Below are 24,919 nucleotides of genomic sequence, written 5' to 3'. Positions count from 1 at the left end.
CAGGGATCTAGGCTGCTGGAGCAGCCACTGTCTCGAACATTGCCATACATAAATTCCTGCATTGCCTCATAAAGCTGCAACCTAGAAGTGATACATGTCACTCATATCCATGTTTCAATGGCCAAAGCAAGTGGTAAGGAAGTTCGATCCCACTGTGTGACTAAAAGGCCAGAATATTTGTGAACTTCTCTAATACCCATCACCTTTAAGGTAGTTTATTTCTCTTGTAACAATTGAAGTAGCAGGACAGTGCTGGTATTACACCAACATAGTGTCAGAGACCTAGGCTCCACTGTCTGTTTGCTCTGTCATCCCAGGATATTGCTCTTGAATCACCATCAGATTTATAATACAGTCCGTAGGAGGGGGAGGGCATATTCCCCTTTTATTTTAGCTATATAACTTGAAAGTTATACACATCAGTTCTACTTACATCTTATTAGCCAGAACCATGTCACTTGGTCACCAGCTGCAAAGGAAGCTGGGAAATGTAGTTTTTAGCTGGATGACTATGTGACCTGCTATACATCTCTTAATGGGAGAACAGGTACCGGGTTCAGGGGAGGAACCAGCAGCTCTGCCACAGCAGCAGCTTTGGGACTCCCCAAACCAAGAGTGTCACATTCTTCTTGCATTCACTCAGGCCTGTCCAAGGGGGAACCCCCCCCCACTTTGTATATGCATGTTTCTGAGGAGTTATTTGTAAATCAAAAGAATTTTCACAAACTTAATGGATCACTTGAGAGATGTTTCATCTTCATTTTTGATTGATCTTATTTATTTACATTTCAGATTGTTTGACAAAGTATTAAAGAGACTTCTGTGAGATGAGGAGGCTAACACATCAGCTCAGAGTTTCTTTGCTTCCTGCATTTCATACAAATGCAGAATGTAATTTAAAGGAACATCCAAATCCCAAAATACTTTTATCCCTTTGCGTAACCAATCCCCAGTTTATTTGTTTTATAAGTTGGGGATTTTATCTACTGGACTTTCTGTAAAATGTTCTAAATATTTTCCCAGTCTCCAAGACTAAGTGTTGATTTCATTTTTATCCCTAGATTCTCTCTGGGGAAGTGCTTCAGAAAAGAAAAAGATTATGACTACACCTGTGTATCAAGAAGTTCTAAGAAAATTAGTCTCAATCTCTTGGAGCTCTATGTTTGAGAAAACAATACTATCCCAGGCTCTCTGAAGTAAAACCCACTTGGCAAAACCCAAAAGAAAACTGAACTTTACTTAAATAAATGGTTTTGCAATATCTTGGATGGTTTGTGGGTTTGTGTGCTTTAGATTAGTCATGCAAGACTGTGTATGCATTTGTGCGTGTCCACGTGTGTGAGGAGGATGGAGGTTGGGAGCAGTACGCAAAGGCTGTGGTGAAGATCAATTGACTCGATTGATATATTGGGATTAGGAAGACAAGGCACAGGTTTCACCCCGTCAGCTCAGTTCCCAATCTGTGACTGTTTTTTTCCCCAGCAAGAGACCGTCCCCTTTGCCACTCCCGTTTTCCTTCTCTGGCAGCAAATGAAGTAACTGCTGAGCCAGCTCTGGTTTTCGGGAAGTCAGATGATCTTTTCCCTCTTCCTACTCTCTGCCTCTCCCTGCCCCAAGGTGGATACCATGGACCCACTAATGGCTCTTCTTTGCCTGCTGTCCCTGTACCCAGGTAGGAGCAAGGGTGGGAGGATGTGGGGGTCCTGTGGGTGAGGTTGGTGCTACCCAGGTTGAGTTTCCAAGGGTAAAACGGATAGTCCCTTGTGCTTTCCTCTTCTCATCTGTGCCTTCCTTCTTTTCTGCATTTCTGTGTTGTGTCCCCATGCCCACAGGCTTGGCTGCAGCCGCTCCCTCCTGCCCTCAGAACGTGAAAATCTCAGGTGGCAATTTCACCCTCAGCCACGGTTGGGCCCCTGGGAGTGTCCTCATCTACTCTTGTCCCCCGGGTCATTATCCATCCCCAGCGTCTCGGCTGTGCTTGAGCAACGGACAGTGGCAGACCCTACGATCTACCCGATTGACAAAGGCAGTCTGCAAACGTAAGGCTCTCGAAGGGTTTTGTTCAGGGAACCCTGCCAGCAGCCACCTCAGAATTGCTATTCAAGAGTTGCTCAGGGTGGGACTTAGCATGACTGGATGGTCTGGGTGGGACAGCAAAGCTGCTTTTTCATAGGGCTTTGAAAATAATGGGAAAATGTCACCTTCCCCATAGCAAGACATTGGAGGCAGGCTTTGATGGAGATTGTGGGGTGCTGAAGCCAGGGATATTTTAAAAAAACAGTTGACTGCACAGTAATGGCCATTTAGAAAAGATACTAGATGATCCTGGAGTCCCCTGTTGTGCTAGGCGTTACCTCTTTAGTTACCCACTTATGGAACATCTGAGGACACCAAGGGAGGTCCTAGGGTGGCCATGCTCCTCAAGGGGCTGAAAGAAGTGGCTTTTTATCAATCTGTTAGGCTGAACTAATAGCGTGAAAATGCCAGTGTTCAACCAATTGCCAAAAGCAGCAATTTTATGTGCATCAACCTAATATATAGACAGCCAGTTGGCTGGCCCCATGCATCCAAGCTGAATATCACCCACTGGATGCCCAGCTCAGGGGTTATTCACCCATCCCCATATTCCTATCCCTTCTCTCCCTCCAGCTGTTCGCTGTCCAGCACCTGTTTCTTTTGAGAATGGCATGTATACCCCACGGCTGGGGTCCCACCCTGTGGGCGGCAATCTGAGCTTCGAGTGTGATGATGGCTTCACACTGCGGGGCTCGTCTGTGCGGCGGTGTCGCCCCAACGGCATGTGGGACGGGGAGACGGCCGTGTGTGACAATGGCGGTGAGTGCCCTGACTGATGGCTGCATGGGGACTGGGGACTTCCAGGAACCCTGGAGCCAGATGTGTGTCCAGGGATCCTCTGTGGGGACAGCAGCCTGGTATTTCTAGTGCCAAAATAATATTCCTGGATTTTGGTAAATCGAGTTCTACAGGTCATACATCACCTGCTTCAGGGAACCAGGCCTGAGGTAATCGATTCTAAACTTCAGATCCAACATAAAGCCTCCATGCACTGTCTACCTTTTCCAAATGCTTCAAAGCTAGATTGATATTCAGGCCCCACAGGATTGCAGGGACGGAGGGTATGCTGAGAGAAAATCAAGTATTATGCTTAAGTGTCTTCCTTTTTGAGCCAGTTTGGGTTCCAAGCCTGGCTCTGACATTGACTTTGGGTAGGTTATCTTACCTCTCTGTGCCTCAGTTTCTGCATTTGTAAAATGGGAATAGTAAGGGTGCCTATTGCATGGGGTTGTCATGTGGATTAAATGAGTTGACATTAGTAAGCATCTAGAACATCCTTTGGAATCTGATAAGCACCGCATACACTATAAACTATTCTGCTGTGTAGTTCCATTATATGAATATATTAAAATTTATTTATGTATTTTCCTGTTGATGGGCATTTGGGTTCTTTCCAGTTTTGTCTATTATGAATAAAGCTCAATTACGTTCCTGTACGCGACTTTGGTGCACTCGTGCACTTGTTTCTCTTGAGCATATTATCTAGGAGTAGAATTACTGGGTCCCGGTTGGCATATGTTTAGTTTTAGTGGAGGCTGGCAAGCAGTTTCACCGATGACACTCTAGTAATATAAAAGAGTTCCGGTGGACTCATCCTCTCTGACACTTGGAATTACCCATCTTTTTAGTTTTAGCCATTCTGGTGAGTGTGTAGTGATGACTCATTGTGGTTTAGAAAATGCCAGTGTCTTCTGTGGAGGTGGGCTCCTCAGCTGGCATCTTTCCTGGAGTGCTGGGATGGATGCATGTTGAGTCCCTGGGCTGGGACTGGGATGCTTTAGCTGGCAACCGAGGCCACTGAGCTCTAAACATTTGGCCTTCCTTAAGGTTTTTCTATCCACACACCCTGGGAAGCATGGTTGTGGGGTCTCCCAAGAGGGAGGCCAAGGGGCCTACAGAGGCTCTGAGGGGCTGGAGAGGAGGAAGAACTGGAGGGAGAGGGCGGGTAAGCAGGGCAAGAGGTCAAAGAGGCAGGTTCCTGCTCACTTCCATCTTCCTTTGTCCATGTGCAGCCAGCCATTGCTCCAACCCGGGCATTTCGGTGGGCTCAGTGAGGACAGGGTCCCGATTTGGCCTTGGAGACAAGGTGAGCTACCGCTGCTCCTCGAATCTGGTGCTGACGGGGTCTGCAGAGCGGGAGTGCCAGAGCAATGGGGTCTGGAGTGGAACGGAGCCCATCTGCCGCCGTGAGTAGCTGCCCTGACCCTCATGAGACTCCTGGGCACTCCCCATCCCCCACCAGGTCCTGGCTGACCCCAGTGGCTCTTCCCACAGAGCCCTACTCTTACGACTTTCCTGAGGATGTGGCCCCCGCCCTAGGCACCTCCTTGTCTCACCTACTTGGAGCCACCAATCCCACTCAGAAGAAGAATGGTGAGCATTTGAAGAGTGGGCAGCAGGGTGCTGAGGAGGCTTTCCAGGCTCAGCTTCTGGTGAACTCAGCATTGCCGAGCTTACTGGAGGGGAAGCAGGGCGGTCCTCTTGATAAGAGAGAAGGTAGGAGGCAGAAATCTGAATCCTCCTCTTCCACCTTCCATTCAGAAAATGTGGGCCGAAAAATCCAAATCCAGCGCTCTGGTCACCTGAACCTCTACCTGCTCCTGGATGCTTCTCAGAGTGTAGCAGAAGATGACTTTCGCGTCTTCAAGGAGAGCGCCATCCTCATGGTGGACAGGGTCAGGAAATGGGAGCCTGGGCACCGAGGAGGCTTTCCTGTACACACTGTCTCTCTCTGTTTCCTTCTCTTCCTCAGAACTCCACTCACAGTCCAGCTCTTTCAAGAAGTCTTCTCAGATTATATGCATGTAATGAAGGAATCATGGATTCAATTTATGGGATCATATTTTTAATTCCACAAACATTGTTGGGGCACTATTATTTGTCAGACACTGTGCTGGGTGCTGGGTGCTGGGTGCTGCGGGATACCAAAGATAAATAAGACTGAAGTCCTAGTTTCTAGGAATTCATCATCTAGAACAATGGTCTTCACAGAGAGGTACACAAAATAATCCACTGAGGTATGGCAGAAAAATACTGCTATCCTTGTTGAATAATTTTAATTTAAAATTAAATTAATAACTTTATATTTAATAATTTAAAAACATTTAAATATTTTTTATATGTTTATAGTGACACACTTTATAAATAAGAACATACTTTATAAGCATATATACCTATATAAGGGTAAGTGGTTGAAATGTCCTTACCGACCAGATGCATGAGCGGAAGAGTATGGAATCCGCTGGTTTAGATTTTTTGCCTACATTTTGCTTGGTAATTATGCTTTTCACAGTAGTTTACGTAGGTATATGCTTTTCCTCTTAGCTACATTTTAAAGAGGGCACTTTTTGTGCTCCTTAGAGTCTCTCGTAGGACTTAAAGTTAAGTAACTTACTAAATCGTGAGGCTGCAAAATGCAACAGTTGGAGAAGTGCCTCTGAGTTGCACTGACAGGTTCCAACCATCTCTTACCAGCGGTGTGATCTGGGGCAAGGTAACAAAGCCTCAGTTTCCTCATCTATAAAATAGGGACCATCATGCCCTCCTCACAAAGTTGCTGTGAAGATTAAATGAGGAGCGAGCCTATCAAAGAGAGTAGATGGTCAACAAATGTCAGTTCCTGGAGTTGTTCCAAGCAGCAGTTTCTTAGTAAGTGTCCATGGACCTTGCCTTTGTTAGTTCAGGTTCTCTACCTCCTCTAGGGCCCTTTATTTGCTCTCTTACTAGTTCCCCCTTCAGTTTCAGGGCTCCTCACACTACCTCTCACTTGCCCTTCACAGATCTTTAGTTTTGAGATCAATGTTAGTGTCGCCATCATCACCTTTGCATCAAAGCCCAAAATCATCATGTCCGTCCTGTATGACAGCTCCCGGGATGTGACCGAAGTGATCGACCGTCTGGACAACATCAACTATAAAGGTACAGGTGTCATCAGATGAAAGCGATAGGAAAGGGAGGGGATGAGCTCTCTTGCCAACAGATTCTGGACAAGTTAGAGAGAGAGGCCTCTTGGTGGCATTCAAGTCCCTGGGCTCTGGGGCTCTGGTTCTTCCGGTCTCCAAGCCAGGCTAATGGTGGAGGAGTTCCAGCTCCCACCAACTCCTGGCTTACTCTAAGTGCTGCATGTCCAGTGCAGGTAGGTCTCTGACTCCTTCATGATGCCAGAACCACAAGGTCTGGTTTTCGTGGCTCAGCACCGTAGTCTCCCCATGTCATAGAAACTACCTGGGGAGTGGGTAGCAAATGCTAACACAACCCAAAATTCTTTGCAAACCCCATCTTTGAATCTGGGGACTTTGGAGTGGCCTAAGATTGGGATTATGCAATGAACACTTCTAAGAGGAATGGCTTTTAAAGCCTCAGGAGACGATGATGCCAAATCTCTATCTAGATACCCAAGGTCTGAGTTTGTCAAACCAGTTGATAATATCATTTCCACTGGCTGGGGGAAGTAGAGTGATTCCCTTCTCTTAGGTGGCAGGTGGAAAGTTTCTAAGAGATTCCTTTCTCTTTGCATATCCCAGACCATGAAAATGGAACCGGAACTAACACCTATGAGGCCCTAAATAGTGTCTATATCATGATGAATAACCAAATGCAACGCCTCGGTATGAAAACGGCTGCCTGGCTGGAAATCCGACACGCCATCATTCTTCTGACAGATGGTGGGTGTCACTGTCTTTGTGAGTGAGGCTGGGACAGTGGAAGGAGGGCCAAGATGGAATCAGAAGACCTGTATTCTGGTTCTCCTTCTGCCAGTTTGGGCCTCAAATTCTTATTTATAAAGTAGAAATAGTGTTTAAAAACTAGATATAGTGTTGAAAGTCATAACAGTAATGATGACGACAATGATGATAATGATAGCTGCTCTCCGTTCCTTACACAATTTTTATGGAGAGAAATTTAAGTAGTTTGTGTAAAAGTATTTCGTGATTATAAATGTTAGTTATTGTCACTACCCATAACTGTCAACTAGAGTGAGCTGGGGGGTGGGGGGGGTGGCGTGGCTCTGGAGCAGTGACGTCAAGGAGCAGATGGAAGGGTGCACTATGTAGTGGATCTGAGCTCTGTCATTGATGTCTTGATTTTGTCCACATTACATCACCCTTCAGAACTCAGTTTTCTTGTCTGTAAAATGAGGATACCCACGCTTTCTGCTGTTTCATGAAAATTAAATGAAACAAAGTAAATGAAGCTCCTGGCCCAGCATTCTCTAGAATACAGAGAATTTTAGTAAATAATGTATCTTAAAACTTGGGTAGAAAGTATAGGTGTTGAGACTGCCAGGATGTGGGGAATCCTGATATATCCACCCAGAGGAAAAATTTTTTTCTCTCCCTGTTCTAGGGAAGTCCAATATGGGGGGCTCTCCCAAGCCAGCAATTGACAGTATCAAAGAGATCTTGAACATCAACCAGAAGAGGAATGACTATCTGGGTGAGCATCTGCCCCTGCTCCCATCTGTGCTGCCCCTGCAGGAGGCACAAAGCCTGCAACCAGGGGTTCCAGCATCTTGGCTTTCTTTTTAGCAAGACACACCACTCCAGGTTGTATGAAGGCAGCCAAATGTCACTTTGAAGAGTCTGGAGTCAAACCACCTACGGTTTCAACTGTGGTTTCATCTTTCATTGGCTGTGGCCGTGGCAGTTTCTTCACTTGGGAGAGTAGGATAGTCCTAGGCCCTATGTCTTAGACTGATAGGAGCAGATGCTCAGACATTGCCTGGCACAGAGAAACACAGTGTGCGTTAGTGGCTGCCATCATTAATATCATTATCATTATTCACCATTTAATGTTCCAGGAACCTCTCCAGGAAGCAAAGGCCTGCATTGCTTGTGGGGACTGTCCCTGTTAGTTCCCCTTTTAGCAGTACAAATAACTAACTAAGGCTTTGGCAGTTGCAGACTCTAAAAGAACAATTCCTCAGGTTCAGACTGAATACAAATTGCACTGACCTTTGACCACAAAACAATTTCAAAGAGAAGTGCTCCAGATAAGGAAGGGCATCTGGTTTGGAACCCCCAAGTTTCACTTGCCCTTTGGCTCCTCTCTTTTCTGTTCCACCCTGCTCCTCCTGCCTGTCAGGGAAAAGCAGATTCTTCTGTAAAATTCTGGCGTAAGGAAGGCAAAACTCAAACTCCATTACCTAACTCTTGAGCATAAGTGGGCCATCATTAAATTCTTAAAAACTTTATTAGAAAGAAGCAGGAACTGAAGAAAACTTGTGAGGCATGACAATTGCCCAGCTCCCATTGGAACTGCTCCCTCCTGGCCAGTGCTAGATTGCTTTCTGAGGGAATACTTCTCTCACAGTCTGTCAGAGTATCTTACCCCTTACCCACAACACAGGGCCCTCTGGGAGCAAAAAAGGGCCATAAAATCTCGTGCCAAGGGTGGAAGAAGACCAGACTCTGTAGGCCACCCATAGACTGGCACCCACATTCACTCAGAGGCTGTGCCTGGATGGTTGTGTGGGCTCAGGATCTCCAGTGGGAAGAGATGTCTCCAGGCCCCTCTCCCAGAGCCTACATTTTACAGAAGAAGATCAGATCTGAAGTTTTGCCTCCATGCTACGTTCATGAGTTCTTTTTTATTCGTTTAGTCATTTAAAATGTCCCGAGAGCCTTTCTTGGGCTCGGTACCATTCGAAAGGTACAGCTGCGAACAGACAAAAATGCTTCCTTGCCTACGGCCATGACACCCTGAACATGCTCAATCTCATCTGATCTCAGAAGCTTAGCAGGGTCGGGCCTGGTTAGTACTTGGATAGGAGACCACCTAGGAATATCAGGTGCTGTAGGTATCAAAAAAAAAAAAAATGCCTCCTTGCATGGGGATGTCATCCTGGAGGGGGCAAAGTGTTAGTTTGCTATGGCTGATACAATAAATTATGCAAACTTGGGTGACTTAAAGCAACAGAGATTCCTTCTGTCATGTTCAGGAGGCTAGAAGTCCAATATCAAGGTGTCAACAGGGCCATGCTTCCTCTGGAGGCTCTAGGGAAGAAGCCTTCTTTGCCTCTTCCAGCTTCTGGTGGCTCCAAGGCATTCCTTGGCTTGTAGCAGAATAACCCAGTCTCTGCCTCTGTCTTCACATCCCCTTCTTCCTTCAGTGCATCTCTTTGTCATCACATAGCATTCATGGCATTCTCTCTATGAGTTTGTGTCCAAATTCCCCTCTTCTTATAAGGACACTGGGCATCAGATCAGGGACCGCCCTAACCCAGTATGAACTCATCTTAACTTGGTTACATCCACAAAGACTCTACTTCCAAATAAGATCATGTTCACAGGTACCGAGGGATAGAACTTGAACATAATCCTTTTGGGAGACACTGTAGGCATTAAACAAGATAAATAAGGAATCCACGGTACATAGTGACACATGCTTAGGTATAAAATGAAGCAGGCATGAAATGGAAGTGTCTGGGGCATTAAATTTTTAGACAACAAGGCCAGGGAAGACTCACTGAGATAGTGACATTTGAGTCAAGACTTAAAAAGATAAGAAAATGAGCCAAGTGTGAAATCTATGGGAGGAGCGAACCAGGCAGAAGTTCAGCTTTTGCAAAAGGCCTGAGGTGGGAGTGTGCCTGCAAATCTGAGGAAGTTCAAGAAGTCTGTGTGGCTGGAATAGAGTGAAGGGTGAAGAGTGGTAGGAAATGAAGTCCTATAGGTATTGGGGGGCGGGGGTAGGGGGTAGGTCCATCTCATGTAGAGCTTTGTAGAACACAGTGAGTTCTAAATTACAGCTTCCTGTCTCACGGGGTAGCCCCCAAGCCACAAGATTCTGGTGATTTCTCCCTCCCCATCAGACATATACGCCATCGGGGTGGGCAAGCTGGAGGTGGATTGGAGAGAACTGAATGAGCTGGGGTCCAAGAAGGATGGTGAGAGGCATGCTTTCATTCTGCAGGACACAAAGGCTCTGTACGAGGTCTTTGAGCACATGCTGGGTGAGTGAGTTTCGTTCACCCTCTCCAGAGTGGAGAGGGCAAGGGATCCAGGTTGAGAACCTGCTCATGGTGCCCCTCACCTGCTTCCTTCCCTATCTGCTCCTCATGCCCACAGATGTCTCCCAGCTCATAGATACCATATGTGGGGTGGGAAACATGTCAGCTAATGCTTCTGCCCAGGAGAGGACACCTTGGCATGTCACTATCAAGGTACCAGGAAGGAGGGGTGGGGCTCAGATCCCAGAGGTGAAAGCAGCCATGGGCCGGAGACATAGCAGTCCCTGAAGACTTTCTGTTCCCTTGCAGCCCAAGAGCCACGAGACCTGCCGGGGGGCCCTCATCTCGGACCAATGGGTCTTGACAGCTGCTCATTGCTTCCGCCATGCCGATGAGGACCGTTCCCTGTGGCGGGTCAATGTGGGTAAGGCAGGGCCACCTCCAGATTCCTGACCCCGCGGTCAGAGCTCCCACTCCTGTCCCTAGCATCTGGCTCCTTTAAGAGCTCTGGCCCAACCAATTCTGCCATACTATTCCCAGGGGATCCCAACTCCCAGTGGGGCAAAGACTTCCAAATCGAGAAGGCGGTGATCTCCTCGGGGTTCAACGTCTTTGCCAAGAAGCAACAGGGAATCCTGGAATTCTATGGTGACGACATTGCCCTGCTGAAGTTGGCCCAGAAAGTGAAGATGTCCACTCATGCCAGGTGCTGGCATCTGGGATGGGAGGGCATCCTCTGGGGAGCCCTGGAGAACAGGCACTAAGGTCAGGTCTGTGTGGCCCCACCCTTGTCCCCAGGCCCATCTGTCTTCCCTGCACAGTGGGGGCCAATCTGGCTCTGCGGAGACCCCCAGGCAGCACCTGCCGAGAGCACGGTGAGTGCTGGGGCTTCAGGTGTGTGAAGAGCTGGGACCAGGGCTTGGGGGTGACAATATGGGCTGTGCTGCAGTCCCCAAATCAGGAGTCTGGATGCTGGGTAAAGGGACTAACCTCCCCTCTCCTTGACTGCAGAGAACGAACTTCTGGATAAACTGAGTGTTCCTGCTCATTTTGTGGCCTTGAATGGGGACAAACTGAACATTAACCTCAAGACAGGGACTGAGGTGAGGGACTCAGGTCCGGGATGCTATGGGGAGATGGGGTTTCTCTGGGGCATCTCCCAGACTGTTTCTCTGCCTCCTCCAGCTCTCGCTGCTTTCTCCATCTGACCCTGAGTCGCCTCTCCTCCCAGCCCTAGCTGGACTACCAGATGTCCCCTGGGCCTGCTCATTCCATTCTTCTCGCCTGTTCTACCCCTACTACAGTGGACAAGCTGTATTAAGGTCGTCTCCCAAGACAAAAAAACGTTCCCCAACTTAACAGATGTCAAAGAGGTGGTGACCGACCAGTTCCTATGCAGTGGGACCAAGGAGGATGACAACCCCTGCAAGGGTGAGTGCCTCCCACCTGTCTTCCACCCCAGAAACTGGATTCCTGAGGGAAGGCCACCTGTGGTCAGCATGCATGCCTGGATGCTTGTGCACTGCCCCAATGACAGGGGAGCAGGGCAAGAGTCAGAATGACAATATCTTGTCCCTTCTTTCTGCAGGAGAATCTGGAGGAGCAGTTTTCCTTGAGCGGAGATTCAGGTTTTTTCAGGTGAGGAGAGAAAGGGAAAAGCTCGCAGGACTGGGGTTATAGGATCTTGGCCTTGCGGGGAGGATAAGGGAGGTCTTTGAAGGAACCAGGGAGGTTGGGGCTTGGAGCTGGGGCTGTGGCAGACTCCTATTCCACCCTGTAAAATTCTGGCCTAAGGAAGGCAAAACTCAAACTTCATTACCTAACCCATTCTCTCCTTCTTCCAGGTGGGCCTGGTGAGCTGGGGTCTCTACAACCCCTGTGGCAGCTCTGATAAAAACTCCCGCAAGAGAGCCCCCAGGGGCAAGGTGCCGGAACCACGAGATTTCCACATCAATCTCTTCCGCCTGCAGCCCTGGCTGAGGCAGCACCTGGAGGGAGTCCTGAACTTTTTGCCCCTCTAATCATGCCCACTGACCCCTTTGCTGTACCGCGGGAACTGCTATCTCTCCCATGTCCTACTTCTGAATCTTTGTCCTCCTACCCCACGACCCATCCTCACTCCTCGCCCTGCATAAGTCAGGCCTCTGGGGTCCCAAGGCAGTGCTCAGCCCACCCTTGGCTTTACATGACTCACTCTCCTTTCACTTTCACGTGGAATTTCCCAGTTATGAAATTAATAAAAATTAATGATTTCTACATCTGTCTGTGCCTCTGCCGGGGGGTGGGGTAGGGAAGGCAGGAATGATTCCAGGAACCGCAGAAGGCAGGTCAGAGACCCTGCTGGACAAACAGTGGCTGGACTCTGCTCCATAACAGAGTCAGCAGGGGACTGAGCTGGGGTCTTATTTCTGGTCCATAAGGGGGCGGTCTGGGCTTGTTGGGGAGGAACTGGGGTAGAGAGGAGGTGCTGAAATGAAGAGTCCTGGACCTTGGGCAGCAAAGGGTGGAGCTTGTGTAGTTTCTATTTCCTTGTTTCCTTGACTGGCAGCTCAGTGCCGCCCCCCCCCCGCCCCCTGGGTTGGGGTGTCCAAGTGATATGGATAAGTGGGGCAGGTTGAAGCCAGTTGCTGCTTTGGTGCATAAAGTTTGGGTATTGTGGGGAGCAGGAAGAGGGAGAGTTAGCACCAGGCTCAGGTCTGGAATTTCAGCTTAGACACTGAGTCAAGCAGACATGCAGCACAAGCCGCAGAAGGCCATCCCGCCTTCAGCCTCAGCTTCTCTCCTGCCTTCTGTCTCCTTGGGGCGCAATCTCAGCCTCCGACTTTGTCTGGTACCCTTGGTCCTGGGCCTCTTGTCTAGAGGTAAGCCAGGGTCACCACCCCTCCTCCTTCTGCCCCCAGCATCCTTCCTTGGCCTTGTCAGGCCCCGCTTTATCAGCCTGTCTCTTTAGGTGGGAGCACGACACCATTGCCGGAAGCCAGGCCCCAAGGATTTTGCTCTCTAGAGGGAGTAGAGATTAAAGGTGGCTCCTTCCGGCTCCTCAAGGAGGGCCAGGCACTGGAGTATGTGTGTCCCTCTGGCTTCTACCCATACCCTGTGCAGGCTCGTATCTGCAGATCCACAGGGTCCTGGAGCACCCTGCAGACCAAGGACCAAAAGATTGTCAAGAAGGCAGAATGCAGAGGTTGGAGGACAATGAGGGTGGGCATGGGCCAGCAGAGGGTTGGAGCAGGTGGCGACCGAGATCCAGACTAGGATGAGATTAGAGTGTTTTGAGACTGTAGGTAGGCTGACAAGTTGGGTTGAGCAAGTGTAGGAGCTGTTTGGAGTTGGAGGTGGGAAGGAGGGAGGAGGAAGGAGGAAGGAGAGCTAATCTTTACTAAGTATTTACCCAGTACCAGGCAGCCTTGGCAGTTAACAGAAGATCCAGGAATGGGGAGGGAGGAGCAGTGAGACTCTCCATGGGTTGAGGGACCCTCCAGGGGCTGAAAGGTAGACGCTGCTGCTGTGGGACTAAGAAGGCACTGTTCCTCAGTGACAGGGACCCTGAGACCAGGAGGGATACCCTAAAGTGCAGCCCTTCCCTCTCAGTAACTTGTACTTGTCCCTCTCCCCCAAAGCAATCCACTGCCCAAGACCACAGGACTTTGAGAATGGGGAGTACTGGCCCCGGGCCCCCTACTACAATCTGAGTGATGAGATCTCTTTCCACTGCTATGATGGTTACACACTCCGGGGCTCTGTCAATCGCACCTGTCAAGTGACTGGTCGGTGGGATGGGCAAACGGCCATCTGCGACAATGGAGGTGAGAAGCATCGCCTCCCCCCATCATGGTAGCCTCTCCCTGACCGTGCTGCAGCCTGTGCTCTACTTTGCCCTCTGGACCTCCGACTTTGGCTCTCACCTCCATGTCTCATGCCTCTGCAGCGGGGTACTGCCCCAACCCAGGCATCCCCATTGGCACAAGGAAGGTGGGCAACCAATACCGACTTGAAGACAGTGTCACCTACTACTGCAGCCGGGGGCTCACCCTGCGTGGCTCCCAGCGGCGAACATGCCAGGAAGGTGGCTCTTGGAGTGGAACGGAGCCTTCTTGCCAAGGTGACCCTTGACCCATGCCCTCTGGTCAGATCCTGCTCTTCTAGCCTCATATCCCCACAACTGTCTTCTCCCCCTTTCCTGACCCAGTTCCTTCCACTTCTAAACCTCCCTGTAGAATTTCCTCACTTCTGAGCCCCTCTCACCCCAGAAACTCACCATCTCCTCTCTCCGGTCACTGTGTCCCTGACCTTCCCAGACATATGACCTGATCTCTGACCTCTCCCAGACTCCTTTATGTACGATACCCCTGAAGAGGTGGCCGAAGCCTTCCTGTCTTCCCTGACAGAGACTATAGAAGGAGTCGATGCTGAAGATGGGCACAGCCCAGGTTTGAAGGCAGAGTGGGAGGTGGGGTAGGGAATTGGAGGAGGATGGAGAAGGGGCAGGAGAACCATGCATGCTGGAGCCTGAGTGTTTCTGGTGGCACCCAGGGGAGCAACAGAAGAGGAAGATCGTCCTGGACCCCTCGGGCTCCATGAACATATACCTGGTGCTGGATGGATCAGACAGCGTTGGGGCGCACAACTTTACAGGGGCCAAGAATTGTCTCAGAGACTTCATTGAGAAGGTGGAGCTTCCTCCCTCTGAATGTGGGGGACCCTGAATGGCCCTCACTGCCTTGCCAGGACTAGCTTCTTGGTGTTCCCAGCCTCTCTGAGCTATAGGGTTCCAGAAAATCTCTAGGTCCTAAGCTATCCTCCTCCTTTACTTGAAGCAGTTTCTTGACCTTTAACCCAGACTCCCCTACAAACCTCAGGTGACCTGTCAGCCCTTGAGTGCCTTACTATGACCTCTCTTATCCCAGCAAAGCTGCTGAATTCTCCCAACTATAGTATTCTACTTGCAATGCCATGACTCTTTGCTCCTCTCAGGTGGCAAGTTATGGGGTGAAGCCAAAATATGGTCTAGTGACATATGCCACAGACACCAACATTTTGATCAGAGTGTCTGATGCAGAGAGCAGCAATGCAGACTGGGTCACAGAGAAGCTCAACAAAATCAGCTATGAAGGTCAGGAGTCAGAAAAGCAAATGGTGGGAGGGAATAGCGGGAGGTTCACTTTGGGGTCAGAGAGGTCAGAAGGTCCAGGGGTGTTGTGTGAGACCATGTAGGGGGGCAGGGAGGGCCACTTTGTAGTCTTTGGTTAGACAGCAGGGTCGCTGGGGAATGGAGGTTAGTGGAAACCTGTTAGGGGTTGAGAGGGTCACTTTGTGGTCAAAGGGAAGTCGGTGAGGGTAACAATAACTAAAAAAGTTGAGAGATGTGGGATCTCAGTTGCTGATAGGCCCCTTGAGTTCGAGGATGGCTTGGAAGACTAGGCGAGGTGACAATCTCTTCCCTGTCCACAGATCACAAGTTGAAGACAGGGACTAACACCAAGAAGGCCCTCCAGGCAGTGTACAGCATGATGGGCTGGGAAGGGAACACCCGCCCTGAAGGCTGGAACCGTACCCGCCATGTCATCATTCTCATGACTGATGGTCAGAGGGCCCTTTCTCCTACCTGACTCCCCACGCTTCATACCAGTGTGTGGCCCTTAAGTCCACGTGACACTAGATTCCCGGTTGGGCCTCTGAGCAGCAAGCATGCTTGAGGTCCCAACCATGTTGATCTTTCCTGTGACACTTTACAAGGAGGGACACTTTTCCTTAAAGCTCTCTGTGATCTGTCACTTCCATTCCCTCCCCGACCTGCTTACCCAGCCAAGCATATCACTACTTCCAGCCAATTTATGTTCCTTGACCCTCTTCCTTCCTTGACTCCCACCCTCAAGGTCCTTGTCTCTTCTGCAGGCTTGCACAACATGGGCGGGGACCCAGTCCCTGTCATTCATGATATCCGGGCCTTGCTGGACATTGGTAGAGATCGCAAAAACCCAAGGGAAGATTATCTGGGTGAGTCTTATTGCCCAGAACCCAGTATCCTGCTTTCTTAGCCCTTGCCTCCCCCTACCCACCCCCGAGTCTGTATCCTCACTCTCCCTTTTTTTTCCTCTCAGACGTCTATGTGTTTGGGGTTGGGCCTCTTGTGAACCAAGAGAACATCAATGCTTTGGCTTCCAAGAAAGATCAAGAGAACCATGTGTTCAAAGTCAAGGACATGGAAAACCTGGAGAATGTTTTCTTCCAAATGCTTGGTAGGAAGATATCAGAAGGGTACAAGATGGTCAGGAAACTTAGCTCTCCCTAGGCCTCCCCCAAATCCGCTCATCCTTTCTATCTTCCTAAAGCCCTGGCAGTCTGGAAGGCCTTTCTCATTCTTCCTCTCTACCTTAGTGCCATTCTTGCTTCCTGGCAGTGTCCACTTTCTGATCTTAGAATCACAGAGCTCCAAATGACATTCGAGCTCTTTCTCAAGTCCCGTGTTTTACAGATGTGGAAATTGAGGCCAATACAGTCAAGGGACAGCAAGCTAGCAAGAGTTGGGCCTGAAGTCATCCAGGTCTCCGATCTTAGTCTCAAATTTTTCACTGAACCAGTGATTCCTTGCCCTTGGCCTAAGGAACCAAATGCCCCTCCCTGCCCTTTTCTCCTTATGGGCCTTGGCTTTCCGTGGACATGTAGGTGTCCCTCCCCCAAAGCCCCTGCCATCTGGAAGTGTCCCAGCTTTCAGCACATTCTCCTTTCTTGCCAGATGAAACCCGGACTCTGGGTCTCTGTGGCATGGTTTGGGAGCACAGGGACGGTTCTGATTATCACAAGCAACCATGGCAGGTCAAGATCTCAGTCACTGTAAGCACAACATTCTGGTGGTAGGGACTTGTGGGAGGTGAGGTCAGGGTAAAATGGGGGTTAGAAAAAGGGCAAAATGCCCATATTAGATTGTGGTGTTTGTAAGAGTTGAGCTTCCTCCCTCTGCTGTTCTGTTCCCAGCGCCCTTCGAAGGGACATGAGAACTGCATGGGGGCTGTGGTGTCTGAGTACTTTGTGCTGACAGCAGCACACTGTTTCACGGTGGATGACCAGAAACACTCAATCAAGGTCAGCATGGGTAAGGATGATGTAACAAATCAATTCGGAGCTCCAGCCTTGTCCTCCGCAGAACACTACCCACTTGCTCAAGAGCCCAGTCTACCCTTCCTCAACATAGCCCCCTCTTCTGCACCCCGGACCAGTTAAGGATGGGGAAGACTTAGAGTTAGGGATGACATGGAGCCAGAAGTAGGAAACTGCCCACAGAGAAGTGGGTGGTCCAGAGGTATCCACTTACTTCCTACCTCAGGAGGGATGAAGCAGGAATTGGAGATAGAAGAAGTCCTATTTCACCCCAAGTACAACATCAATGGGAAAAAAGAAAAAGGAATTCCTGAATTTTATGACTATGATGTGGCCCTCATCAAGCTCAAGAAAAAACTGACATATAGCGAGACTGTCAGGTGAGATATCTGGCTCCCTGAGAAAAGGCTGGGAAAGGTAGGGTTGAAGGATTGGGGTAGATCCAGAGTTTGCCATCTCTGAGTTTCCCCATCTCTCCTTAACAGACCCATCTGTCTCCCCTGCACTGAGGGAACAAATCAAGCTTTGAGGCTTCCACGATCAACCACTTGCCAGCGACAGAGTAAGACATATTCAGGCAGCGGAGTACTAGGGTGAGATTGCAAGACAACTAGGGCATGAGAGGGAGCTGCAAAAGATGATGCCCAGTCAGGAATCTAGCTCATAGGAAGGGAGGGGTTGAGGAATATTTGCTGACTGACAACAATGGAGAGATGGGGAAAGGGAGAATGCTGAAATGACCCAAGCTGTCCGTTTGTCCAGTGGAAGAGCTGCTCCCTGCAAAGGATATCAAAGCTCTGTTTGTATCTGAGTTAACCAAGGACAGGAAGAAGATGCTGGCTCGGAAGGAGGTCTACATCAAGAATGGGGATAAGGTAAGGAATGTAGGATCCTAAAGTGGTCCTCTAAGCCCCGATTCTTCCTAAGCATCACCTTTCTCCTCCATGCTTCTTACATCACCTACAGAAAGCTGGATGTGAGAGAGATGCTCAAAAGGCTCCAGGCTACGAGCAAGTCAAGGACATCTCCGAGGTGGTCACCCCCAGGTTTCTTTGCACTGGAGGGGTGACTCCCTATGCTGACCCCAACACCTGCAGAGGTGAGAGAAGGCTCTTTGGTTGTGCTACAAGTTCTTAAGGCCCAAAAGCCTTTTACCCATCAGCCTCTCCTTCCCTGTAGGCGATTCTGGTGGCCCTCTGATTATTCACAAGAGGAGTCGCTTTATTCAAGTGAGTTTCCGCTCTCTCATCTGTGAGTAGATGCCAAGTGGTCAGCAGCGGGCTGAAAACAGGAAAGCTCAATGCATGTGGCTCAAAAGGGGAGGGAAGAACCTGCCTCACCTTGGGACTATTCCTTGAATTGACTGGTTCAGGACCACGTGTCTGGCCAGGACTGAGCTGTGTCTCTAGCCTAATTCTTCTAGGTCACTGCAAATACGACTGGAAGTAGTTGTGTTTCCTGGGAAGGAATTCTACCAAATGATCCATGGCACCCACTCCCCTTCTCCAGGTTGGTGTGATCAGCTGGGGTGTAGTGGATGTCTGCAAAGACCACGGGCGGCGGCAACAGGTACCTGCTCATGCCCGAGACTTTCATATCAACCTCTTCCAAGTACTGCCCTGGCTCAAGGAGAAACTCCAAGATGAGAACCTGGATTTTCTATAAGGGGTTTACTGCTGGAAAGGGGCATGAAATCAAATTAAAACAGCTGCAACAATACCTGTGTTCAAGATCCTTTTGGGGTAATGGAGTGGGGAATGTGCACTGGCCATGTTGTTACAAATGAGATAAAATCTAATAGCCGTTTTTAAAGGCTCAATCCCAATCCCAAATGCTGAAAAACCAGAGGCTGAGGGAGATGTGTGAGCTTCCACCTCAGTGTTTTACTGAGACCACCGTTGGGGCAGATGAGGCACATGAAATCCAGCTCCACTCCCTAAAAACCATCCACAAGGTTTTCCTTGTAGACGTCATCACTGTAGACAATCTGGGTCCTCTTGTCCCGGTGGCAACCCTTAGGGCTGTTCTGGACGGCTACGGAGGGAAGACAGAATTAGTTAAGACCCGAAGGAGAACACTGGTGAGACCCCAGGCCGAGTCTACCTCACTCCCAGCTTCTGGCTCTTGAGAGTCCAATTTTTTTGCTGCCCTCTGGTGGCTGGGATGGTCTGTCTCCCTTTAGCCCCCTTAGGCCAGAGGCTGCCAAACCATCACCACTGCAAGGAGCGGTTTGCTGTTATCTTGGCAAATGCAGATAATGAATGTTTTGTTATTGTTCAGACATGTGAATGGTGCTAACCTACTACTTTTAGTCAGTACGTGAAAAATTAAAAATTAGAAAACCTCTGTAGCTCTTTGTTGACATGCTGATCTTTTCTGAGTCCTTCACCTGGAAGGCCACTTGTGCTCTGAATCCCTTATTCTGCCCACTCCTTTGCCAGAAAAATCTATTTCAGATAAAGCGGATTATTCACACTGAGAAATGCTACTTGCGTCATCAGGAGAACTCCTTTCAGGGGTAGCTTCGGCCCTGAGCAGCCTCCCTTGAGTCTTGAGCTTTCTTTTCCCTTTCCTCTCTATCCCCAGTGTGTCCCTCTCTGTACCTCATCTCCAAGAATTCCATCTCTGCCACTCTGGGGCTAGAGTGAATCCCTTAACACCAGCTCCCACTCTCTGGGATCTTTGTACCCTGACACAGCTTATCATGCCCTCCTTCTCAAAGTTGCTGTCCCTCAGCTTCAAAGGCCCAGGCCCCTCTGGTGCTGCTCCCAGCCATCTGACCCCTCCTGCTTTCTCTTTTGCTGCATCAACTTCAACCTAACATGTCAGGAGAGCTGGGATGTGTGGGGGAGGAGGAACACAGCTCTGCTTCCTATTATATTCCCTGAATATTCCTCAAATCCAGTCTTGGGTCATTTTTTCTCCAAATTCGGCTTCCCTTGGTGATACTATCATTTTGCAACCACCGTGATACAGATGACTAATCTGTATTTTTCATTTCTCGTGTCACACCTGAGTTCCCAATCCCTATTACAAATGCTTATTTCATAAAACCAATTACACTACATCTCAAAGTGAACAAGGCCACATGAGATGCTCATATTTCTCACAAACCTCATACACTTCCACTTTCATCCCTGTTCCAGTTATTAGAACTTTTTCTCAATCTTTTTTCTCTCCTATTTCTTTTGCTTCCAACTGACAAGAAAGCCTGACCATTCTCCTTTCCATTCCCACAGCCTCCACACAAATCCAGACCTCTATCATCTTTTGGGAACTCAGGGACATGCAGGGGGACAAAAAGAATGGGTGTGAGGTGGGGGACAAGATGAGGGAGGAAGAATTTCATTCTTACCAAGGGAGCCCCAGACAGACTTGCCAGTGGCGGCATCCAGCATGGGCTGTTTGCGCGCAATGCTGACTTTGAGCTGCACGGACTCCACCTGGGTCCCGTTGAGCTGGGGCAGAAGAGGGGAGAGGGTAGAGGATGGGAGGAAACATTACAGACAAACCAAAGGAGGCTTTCCGTGAGTTGCTGAGAATATAATGTTTTCTGTGTAATTAGGGAGAGGCTTTCTGTCGAGGAAATGATTTCCTCCTGGTTCCCAGGATTTTAAAGAGAAAACATGAGGATGGCAGGAGGGATAGGAAGAACAGATATGGGAAGTCCCAACCTCAGCAACAGCCTGATCTGCTGACTCCATCTTTTCATAGGTGACGAAGGCACAGCTGGGATGAAAAAAAAACAGGGTCAGCAGAGCATTTATGGGATGTTCTGGACCCAACCAAACCCAGTGCTCATAGGCCCCTGGAGACAGGTTGGCTTCTTCCCCGAGGCCTCACACCCAGGTCTTCCCAGGACTTATCATTTTGCTCCAATGTAATCCTTACTTTCTGGGTGGGTCCATGGAGAGATCAATGATGTTTCCAAATGGAGAGAAGGCCCCACGGAGGAGGGTAGGTGTCATGTCTTCTCCATACACATAGAGAGTATTCCCCTTCCGAGGGGCCCGGCGTTCAGGGAATGAATCCGACCCTGTGGGGATCACAAGATGGAGCCTGTCTCAACCTCTACTTTAAGAGTCCACTTTAGTTGGAGCCTTCTAAATCTTTCCTATCTGAGGTCACTTTCCCCACCAGCCAAGCTAACTCACTACGGAAAGGGCCCTCTCGGTCTCGATCCCGGTCCCGCTCCCGATCACGGTCTCTATCCCGCTCCCGGTCTCGATCTCTGTCTCGATCCCGTTCCCGATCTCGGTCTCGATCCCGTTCCCGATCTCGGTCTCTGTCCCGGTTCCGTTCACGACTGCGGTCCCGGCTGCGGCTTCTGGGAGGGGAGACTGAGGAGCGGGCACCACCACGTTCTTCATAGCCCCAGTCGAAGCTTCGAGGGGGGACATCGCCAGCCCCGGGGCCCTCTGCCTCATCCCCATCTGGCCCCAGTTCCCGAAGCCGATCACTGGAAGACACAAAGCTAGGGGGAGGAAGACAGTGAGAATCGAAGGGGGCCTTTACCTTGTCTTTCCAGACCCTGTGGAGACTCAACACTCTCTCCCTCTGCAGCCCCAGCTCCTTCCACTTCAGCCCAGACCGCTCAAGGACCCATGCAATCACCCTTTCTCCTCCACCACCACCACCACCACCACCACCACCACCACCACCACCACCACCACCTACCGGCACCCAGTCCTATCTCTAACTTGCTAACCTCTCATACAGAGATTTCCTTTGGGGACGTCTGGACGACTGAAAAAGAGACCAAGTTTCAGTTAAGATGATTCCTAGTTGCTAGCATATGGGTCTCTCATTTTCCTCAATCCCCAGGCCCTTAGGGACAGAGAAATGGGAACCATTACCTCTTGTAGATCATCATCTGCAGATATGCTCCTCTGGAATGGCTGGAAAGTGGGGACTGGCCCTTTCTCAGGATCCTAAGAAGATTGTAGAGACCTACCTCAATGTGGGAGTAGGAGGCTGCCTGACAATGGGACAGAGGGATTCCTCTCCTGTCACCCTCATCTCAGCTTCCTCTGACCTATCTTTTTTTCTTTTAATTCCTTTGTACTTTTCTTATCTGATTATATGCTATTTTTAAATAAATGATCTTAATACACCCTTACAGTATTTAGTTAATCTAAACAGTTCTTCAACCTGATGACATTTCAGCCTGTTCAATCCTTTAGAAAATATAGTCCAAGAGCTCTAATACATGGGCTAGAGCCATAAAGAACGTGTAAAATAGAAAATTTAGGAGTCAACCATTTTCTTAATTTTTCAGAAAAGCAATCTAAAGCTCAATGATAGAGAAATTTGCCCACGATTAAATAGGCATTACTTTTTCCCTAAACCTACCTCTATTCCAACTTGGAGGGATGCCCTCTGAAGTCAAGGGTCCCCTGAACAATCTTTCTGCTTGTGCTTACCTTTAACTTCCCCTCTAGGGTTCGAGAACGTTTGAAGCCCGAGTTCTTGGTCTCGGCCTTGATGGCACTGATGGCTCCTGACTTCACTAGCTGCTTTGCCTGCTCTGTTGCTGTGGCTGTGTCCACCACAGGCTGCTCTGACAGTGCTGGAGTGGTGAGAGAAAGAAGCATCACGTTGTCCAGGCTGTGAGAGAGGTCAGCCCCGTGCGTCTTATTTCCAATCTATCCCCATTTCCCGTGACTTACAGCGTTTGACACCGCCTTGGCTGGCTGTGCTGCTGCTACTTTGCTTCTTCAGAGCTAACAATGCCTTTTTCTGGGAACAAGAATGAGAAGAGAGGAGTTGGTGAGGGCCAGTCCTTGACCAGGTCCTTTCCCAAGGTCTCTGGGCGCATCACTCCAGGGGACACCTTTCTCAGAGAAAACAATACAAATGGTGCTCCTGGAGTGGTTCATTGAGGCAGCCTGCCTCTTACATATGGTCCCCCAGATCATCTACAGTGCCAGTGATACCTAAGCTATCCAAACCACGGTATCCAAAGACTTTCCAGAGTATCACGTTTTTGAAGTTGAAGACAAGGAATTCAATCATGGACCACAGCCACAGGTTATATGCTACAACTAAGTATAAGCCTATGTGCCTTTCTGGGGGCTTCAGCCATCTATCCCTTGTATATTTAACAAGAACATACCATTCATTACTTTGTAACGGGGATATGCAAAAGTATGAAACACAATCTGAGAAGTAAAATGACTGGACTGAATAGTCAAGAATGATTATAAGAGGTGCAGACTGCTTGCAGCTGAGAACAAGTAAGATTTTCTGATGCCAAATGGCTATTACACTGGACCCTGGGTAGACTCTGCACAACAGAGATGGTGAAAAAAAAGGTATTTGAGACAAAGAAAACAGGGGGAAAAAATACGAGATAAGAAAGCTTTGGGAATGCATGTTTTGGGATTAGTGAATAGTTCTATTTTACTAGAAAGAGATGTGAACTTCAGGCTTTGTTCCCTAGACAATGTTAAACCAGTTAAGGGTTTCGAGAAAAAGAACAGTCTTGTGTTTTCAATGGATTGTTTTAATAGGAGTGAAGAAATCTGTTAAAAAAAAAACACTCTGAAACTTGTTGAAAGACCATTACAACAGTCTATGTGAGAGTCAGCAAAGACCTAATCTATGGAATACACAGGAAAAAATAAACTGGAAAAATTACTCTCAAGGAAGAATGAAGAAGCCTTGGCAAATGTTTGGCTATGCAAATGAAGAAGTCAGAGATGAGATTGTGATTCCAAACACATGAGAGAACTGAATGTGATCAGTCCGTATTTGGGAGATCAAGAATAGAAACTAGGTTTATTAGTATAAATAGGAAGATGATAGTTTTAATTTTGGATATCTAAAGGTTATCAGTAAGACGACAGACAGAACTGGAAAAACCAAACTTGGGGATCACCAGCTTTAAGGCGGTACTAAAAGCCATGGGAAAGGAAAACAACTCCATGGCAGACTGAATAGAAAAGAGAGAGGGTACACAAGACTTGAGAAAAGCCCACCTCTGAAGCTACACTGCAAGGTGATACTCTCAAGGTATGAGTCAAAAGAACCCTCCATCCCCTCACACTCACCCCAGGTGGTCTCGTAGTGTAGAGTCTGTCAAAGGTCGGGCCATGCCCACAAACACTCCCTCACCTTTTTCTTCAGTTTGTTGAATTTCTTCTGCAGAGCCTCCTCCTCCTCGCTCAGTCCGGGGGGTATCACCAACATGGTGGTTCCTGGTTCAGGGGCAGGGCCCAAGACATCTTTCTCCACTGTCACCGCCCAGAGTTCACACGCCGAACACTATACCCAACCCCACCCCTTCAGGCCTGCCTACTTCTGTGTGTTGCTTCTCCCTACCCTTTTGCTTAAACCAGGCTGCCGTCCAAGACCCCGCTCGTCGGGGTCAACCAGCATTCCCTCCTCTTTAGAATCACGGACACCAGCGCCCTGGGGAACCACGTGGCCCGGGGAGAAACACCCCCTCCGTCGCCAAGACGATGGCACCAGACCCTCTCTACCTCCACTGGGATTTGTATGGCAACCACGGGGTCCAAACCGTAGAGGCGGCACTGGAACCCGCACAGCGCTCTCAGAGCAACGAAAAACGGAAGAAGAGATCAGGAGCATGGAGAAAAGGGGCGAAGGGTGAGAAGAAGAAGGCCTTACCTGAGGGGGCGGCAACCCGGGCCCGCGGTTTCGGGCGGCGCCCGCACCGGCAGCAGATAGCCGGCTCAGAGCGATGACGTAGCAAGGGGCGGAGAAAGCGGTAACCAAGGCGTCCCGCGGAGCAGTCACTTCCGCCCGGCCTTCCACTGGTTTAAGGCACTC

General features: G+C 49.2%; 3 protein-coding genes and 1 pseudogene across 5 annotated transcripts; 3 read left to right on the top strand and 1 right to left on the bottom strand.

Moving 5' to 3' along the window:
• Positions 1–1,369: 1,369 nt before the first annotated feature.
• On the top strand, positions 1,370–12,283 carry C2 (complement C2). The gene is made up of 18 exons (XM_039882981.1): positions 1,370–1,672; positions 1,833–2,039; positions 2,650–2,835; positions 4,089–4,262; positions 4,351–4,449; positions 4,618–4,751; positions 5,856–5,994; positions 6,600–6,740; positions 7,423–7,512; positions 9,890–10,030; positions 10,146–10,240; positions 10,337–10,451; positions 10,568–10,733; positions 10,826–10,902; positions 11,039–11,130; positions 11,332–11,458; positions 11,616–11,665; positions 11,872–12,283. The coding sequence occupies exons 1-18, from the start codon at positions 1,573–1,575 to the stop codon at positions 12,046–12,048; spliced, it is 2,310 nt and encodes a 769-aa protein (XP_039738915.1). The 5' UTR covers positions 1,370–1,572; the 3' UTR covers positions 12,049–12,283.
• Positions 8,760–8,878, top strand: LOC120618966 (uncharacterized; annotated as a pseudogene).
• Positions 12,284–12,682: 399 nt separating the features above from the next.
• On the top strand, positions 12,683–18,844 carry CFB (complement factor B). The gene is made up of 18 exons (XM_039882964.1): positions 12,683–12,888; positions 12,978–13,211; positions 13,648–13,833; positions 13,956–14,129; positions 14,356–14,457; positions 14,561–14,697; positions 15,002–15,140; positions 15,479–15,610; positions 15,923–16,024; positions 16,129–16,266; positions 16,764–16,861; positions 17,003–17,120; positions 17,352–17,505; positions 17,611–17,687; positions 17,888–18,000; positions 18,092–18,224; positions 18,305–18,354; positions 18,635–18,844. Exons 1-18 carry the CDS (start codon positions 12,759–12,761, stop codon positions 18,788–18,790), a joined length of 2,373 nt encoding a protein of 790 aa, XP_039738898.1. The 5' UTR covers positions 12,683–12,758; the 3' UTR covers positions 18,791–18,844.
• Positions 18,845–18,986: 142 nt separating this feature from the next.
• Positions 18,987–24,913, bottom strand: NELFE (negative elongation factor complex member E). 3 transcript variants are annotated; one of them, XM_039882966.1, is made up of 11 exons: positions 24,758–24,913; positions 24,242–24,324; positions 22,795–22,864; positions 22,549–22,694; positions 21,982–22,056; positions 21,834–21,871; positions 21,280–21,599; positions 21,017–21,161; positions 20,800–20,854; positions 20,481–20,583; positions 18,987–19,159 (listed from the first exon to the last, which is right to left on the bottom strand). In XM_039882966.1, the coding sequence occupies exons 2-11, from the start codon at positions 24,314–24,316 to the stop codon at positions 19,062–19,064; spliced, it is 1,125 nt and encodes a 374-aa protein (XP_039738900.1). In that variant the 5' UTR covers positions 24,317–24,324; positions 24,758–24,913; the 3' UTR covers positions 18,987–19,061. The 3 variants fall into 3 exon arrangements, with proteins under 3 accessions (XP_039738900.1, XP_039738899.1, XP_039738901.1); XM_039882965.1 differs by lacking the exon at positions 24,758–24,913 and adding an exon at positions 24,610–24,751; XM_039882967.1 differs by lacking the exon at positions 24,758–24,913 and adding an exon at positions 24,449–24,586.
• Between the last annotated feature and the right edge of the window lie 6 nt (positions 24,914–24,919).

This window comes from Pteropus medius, unplaced genomic scaffold (assembly GCF_902729225.1).
Source record: "Pteropus medius unplaced genomic scaffold, Ma_sr-lr_union100, whole genome shotgun sequence".
In the NCBI taxonomy this organism is placed as follows: domain Eukaryota; kingdom Metazoa; phylum Chordata; class Mammalia; order Chiroptera; family Pteropodidae; genus Pteropus; species Pteropus medius.
The sequence above is the reverse complement of the archived record's forward strand: the minus strand, read 5'-3'. Positions and strand labels throughout refer to the sequence as shown.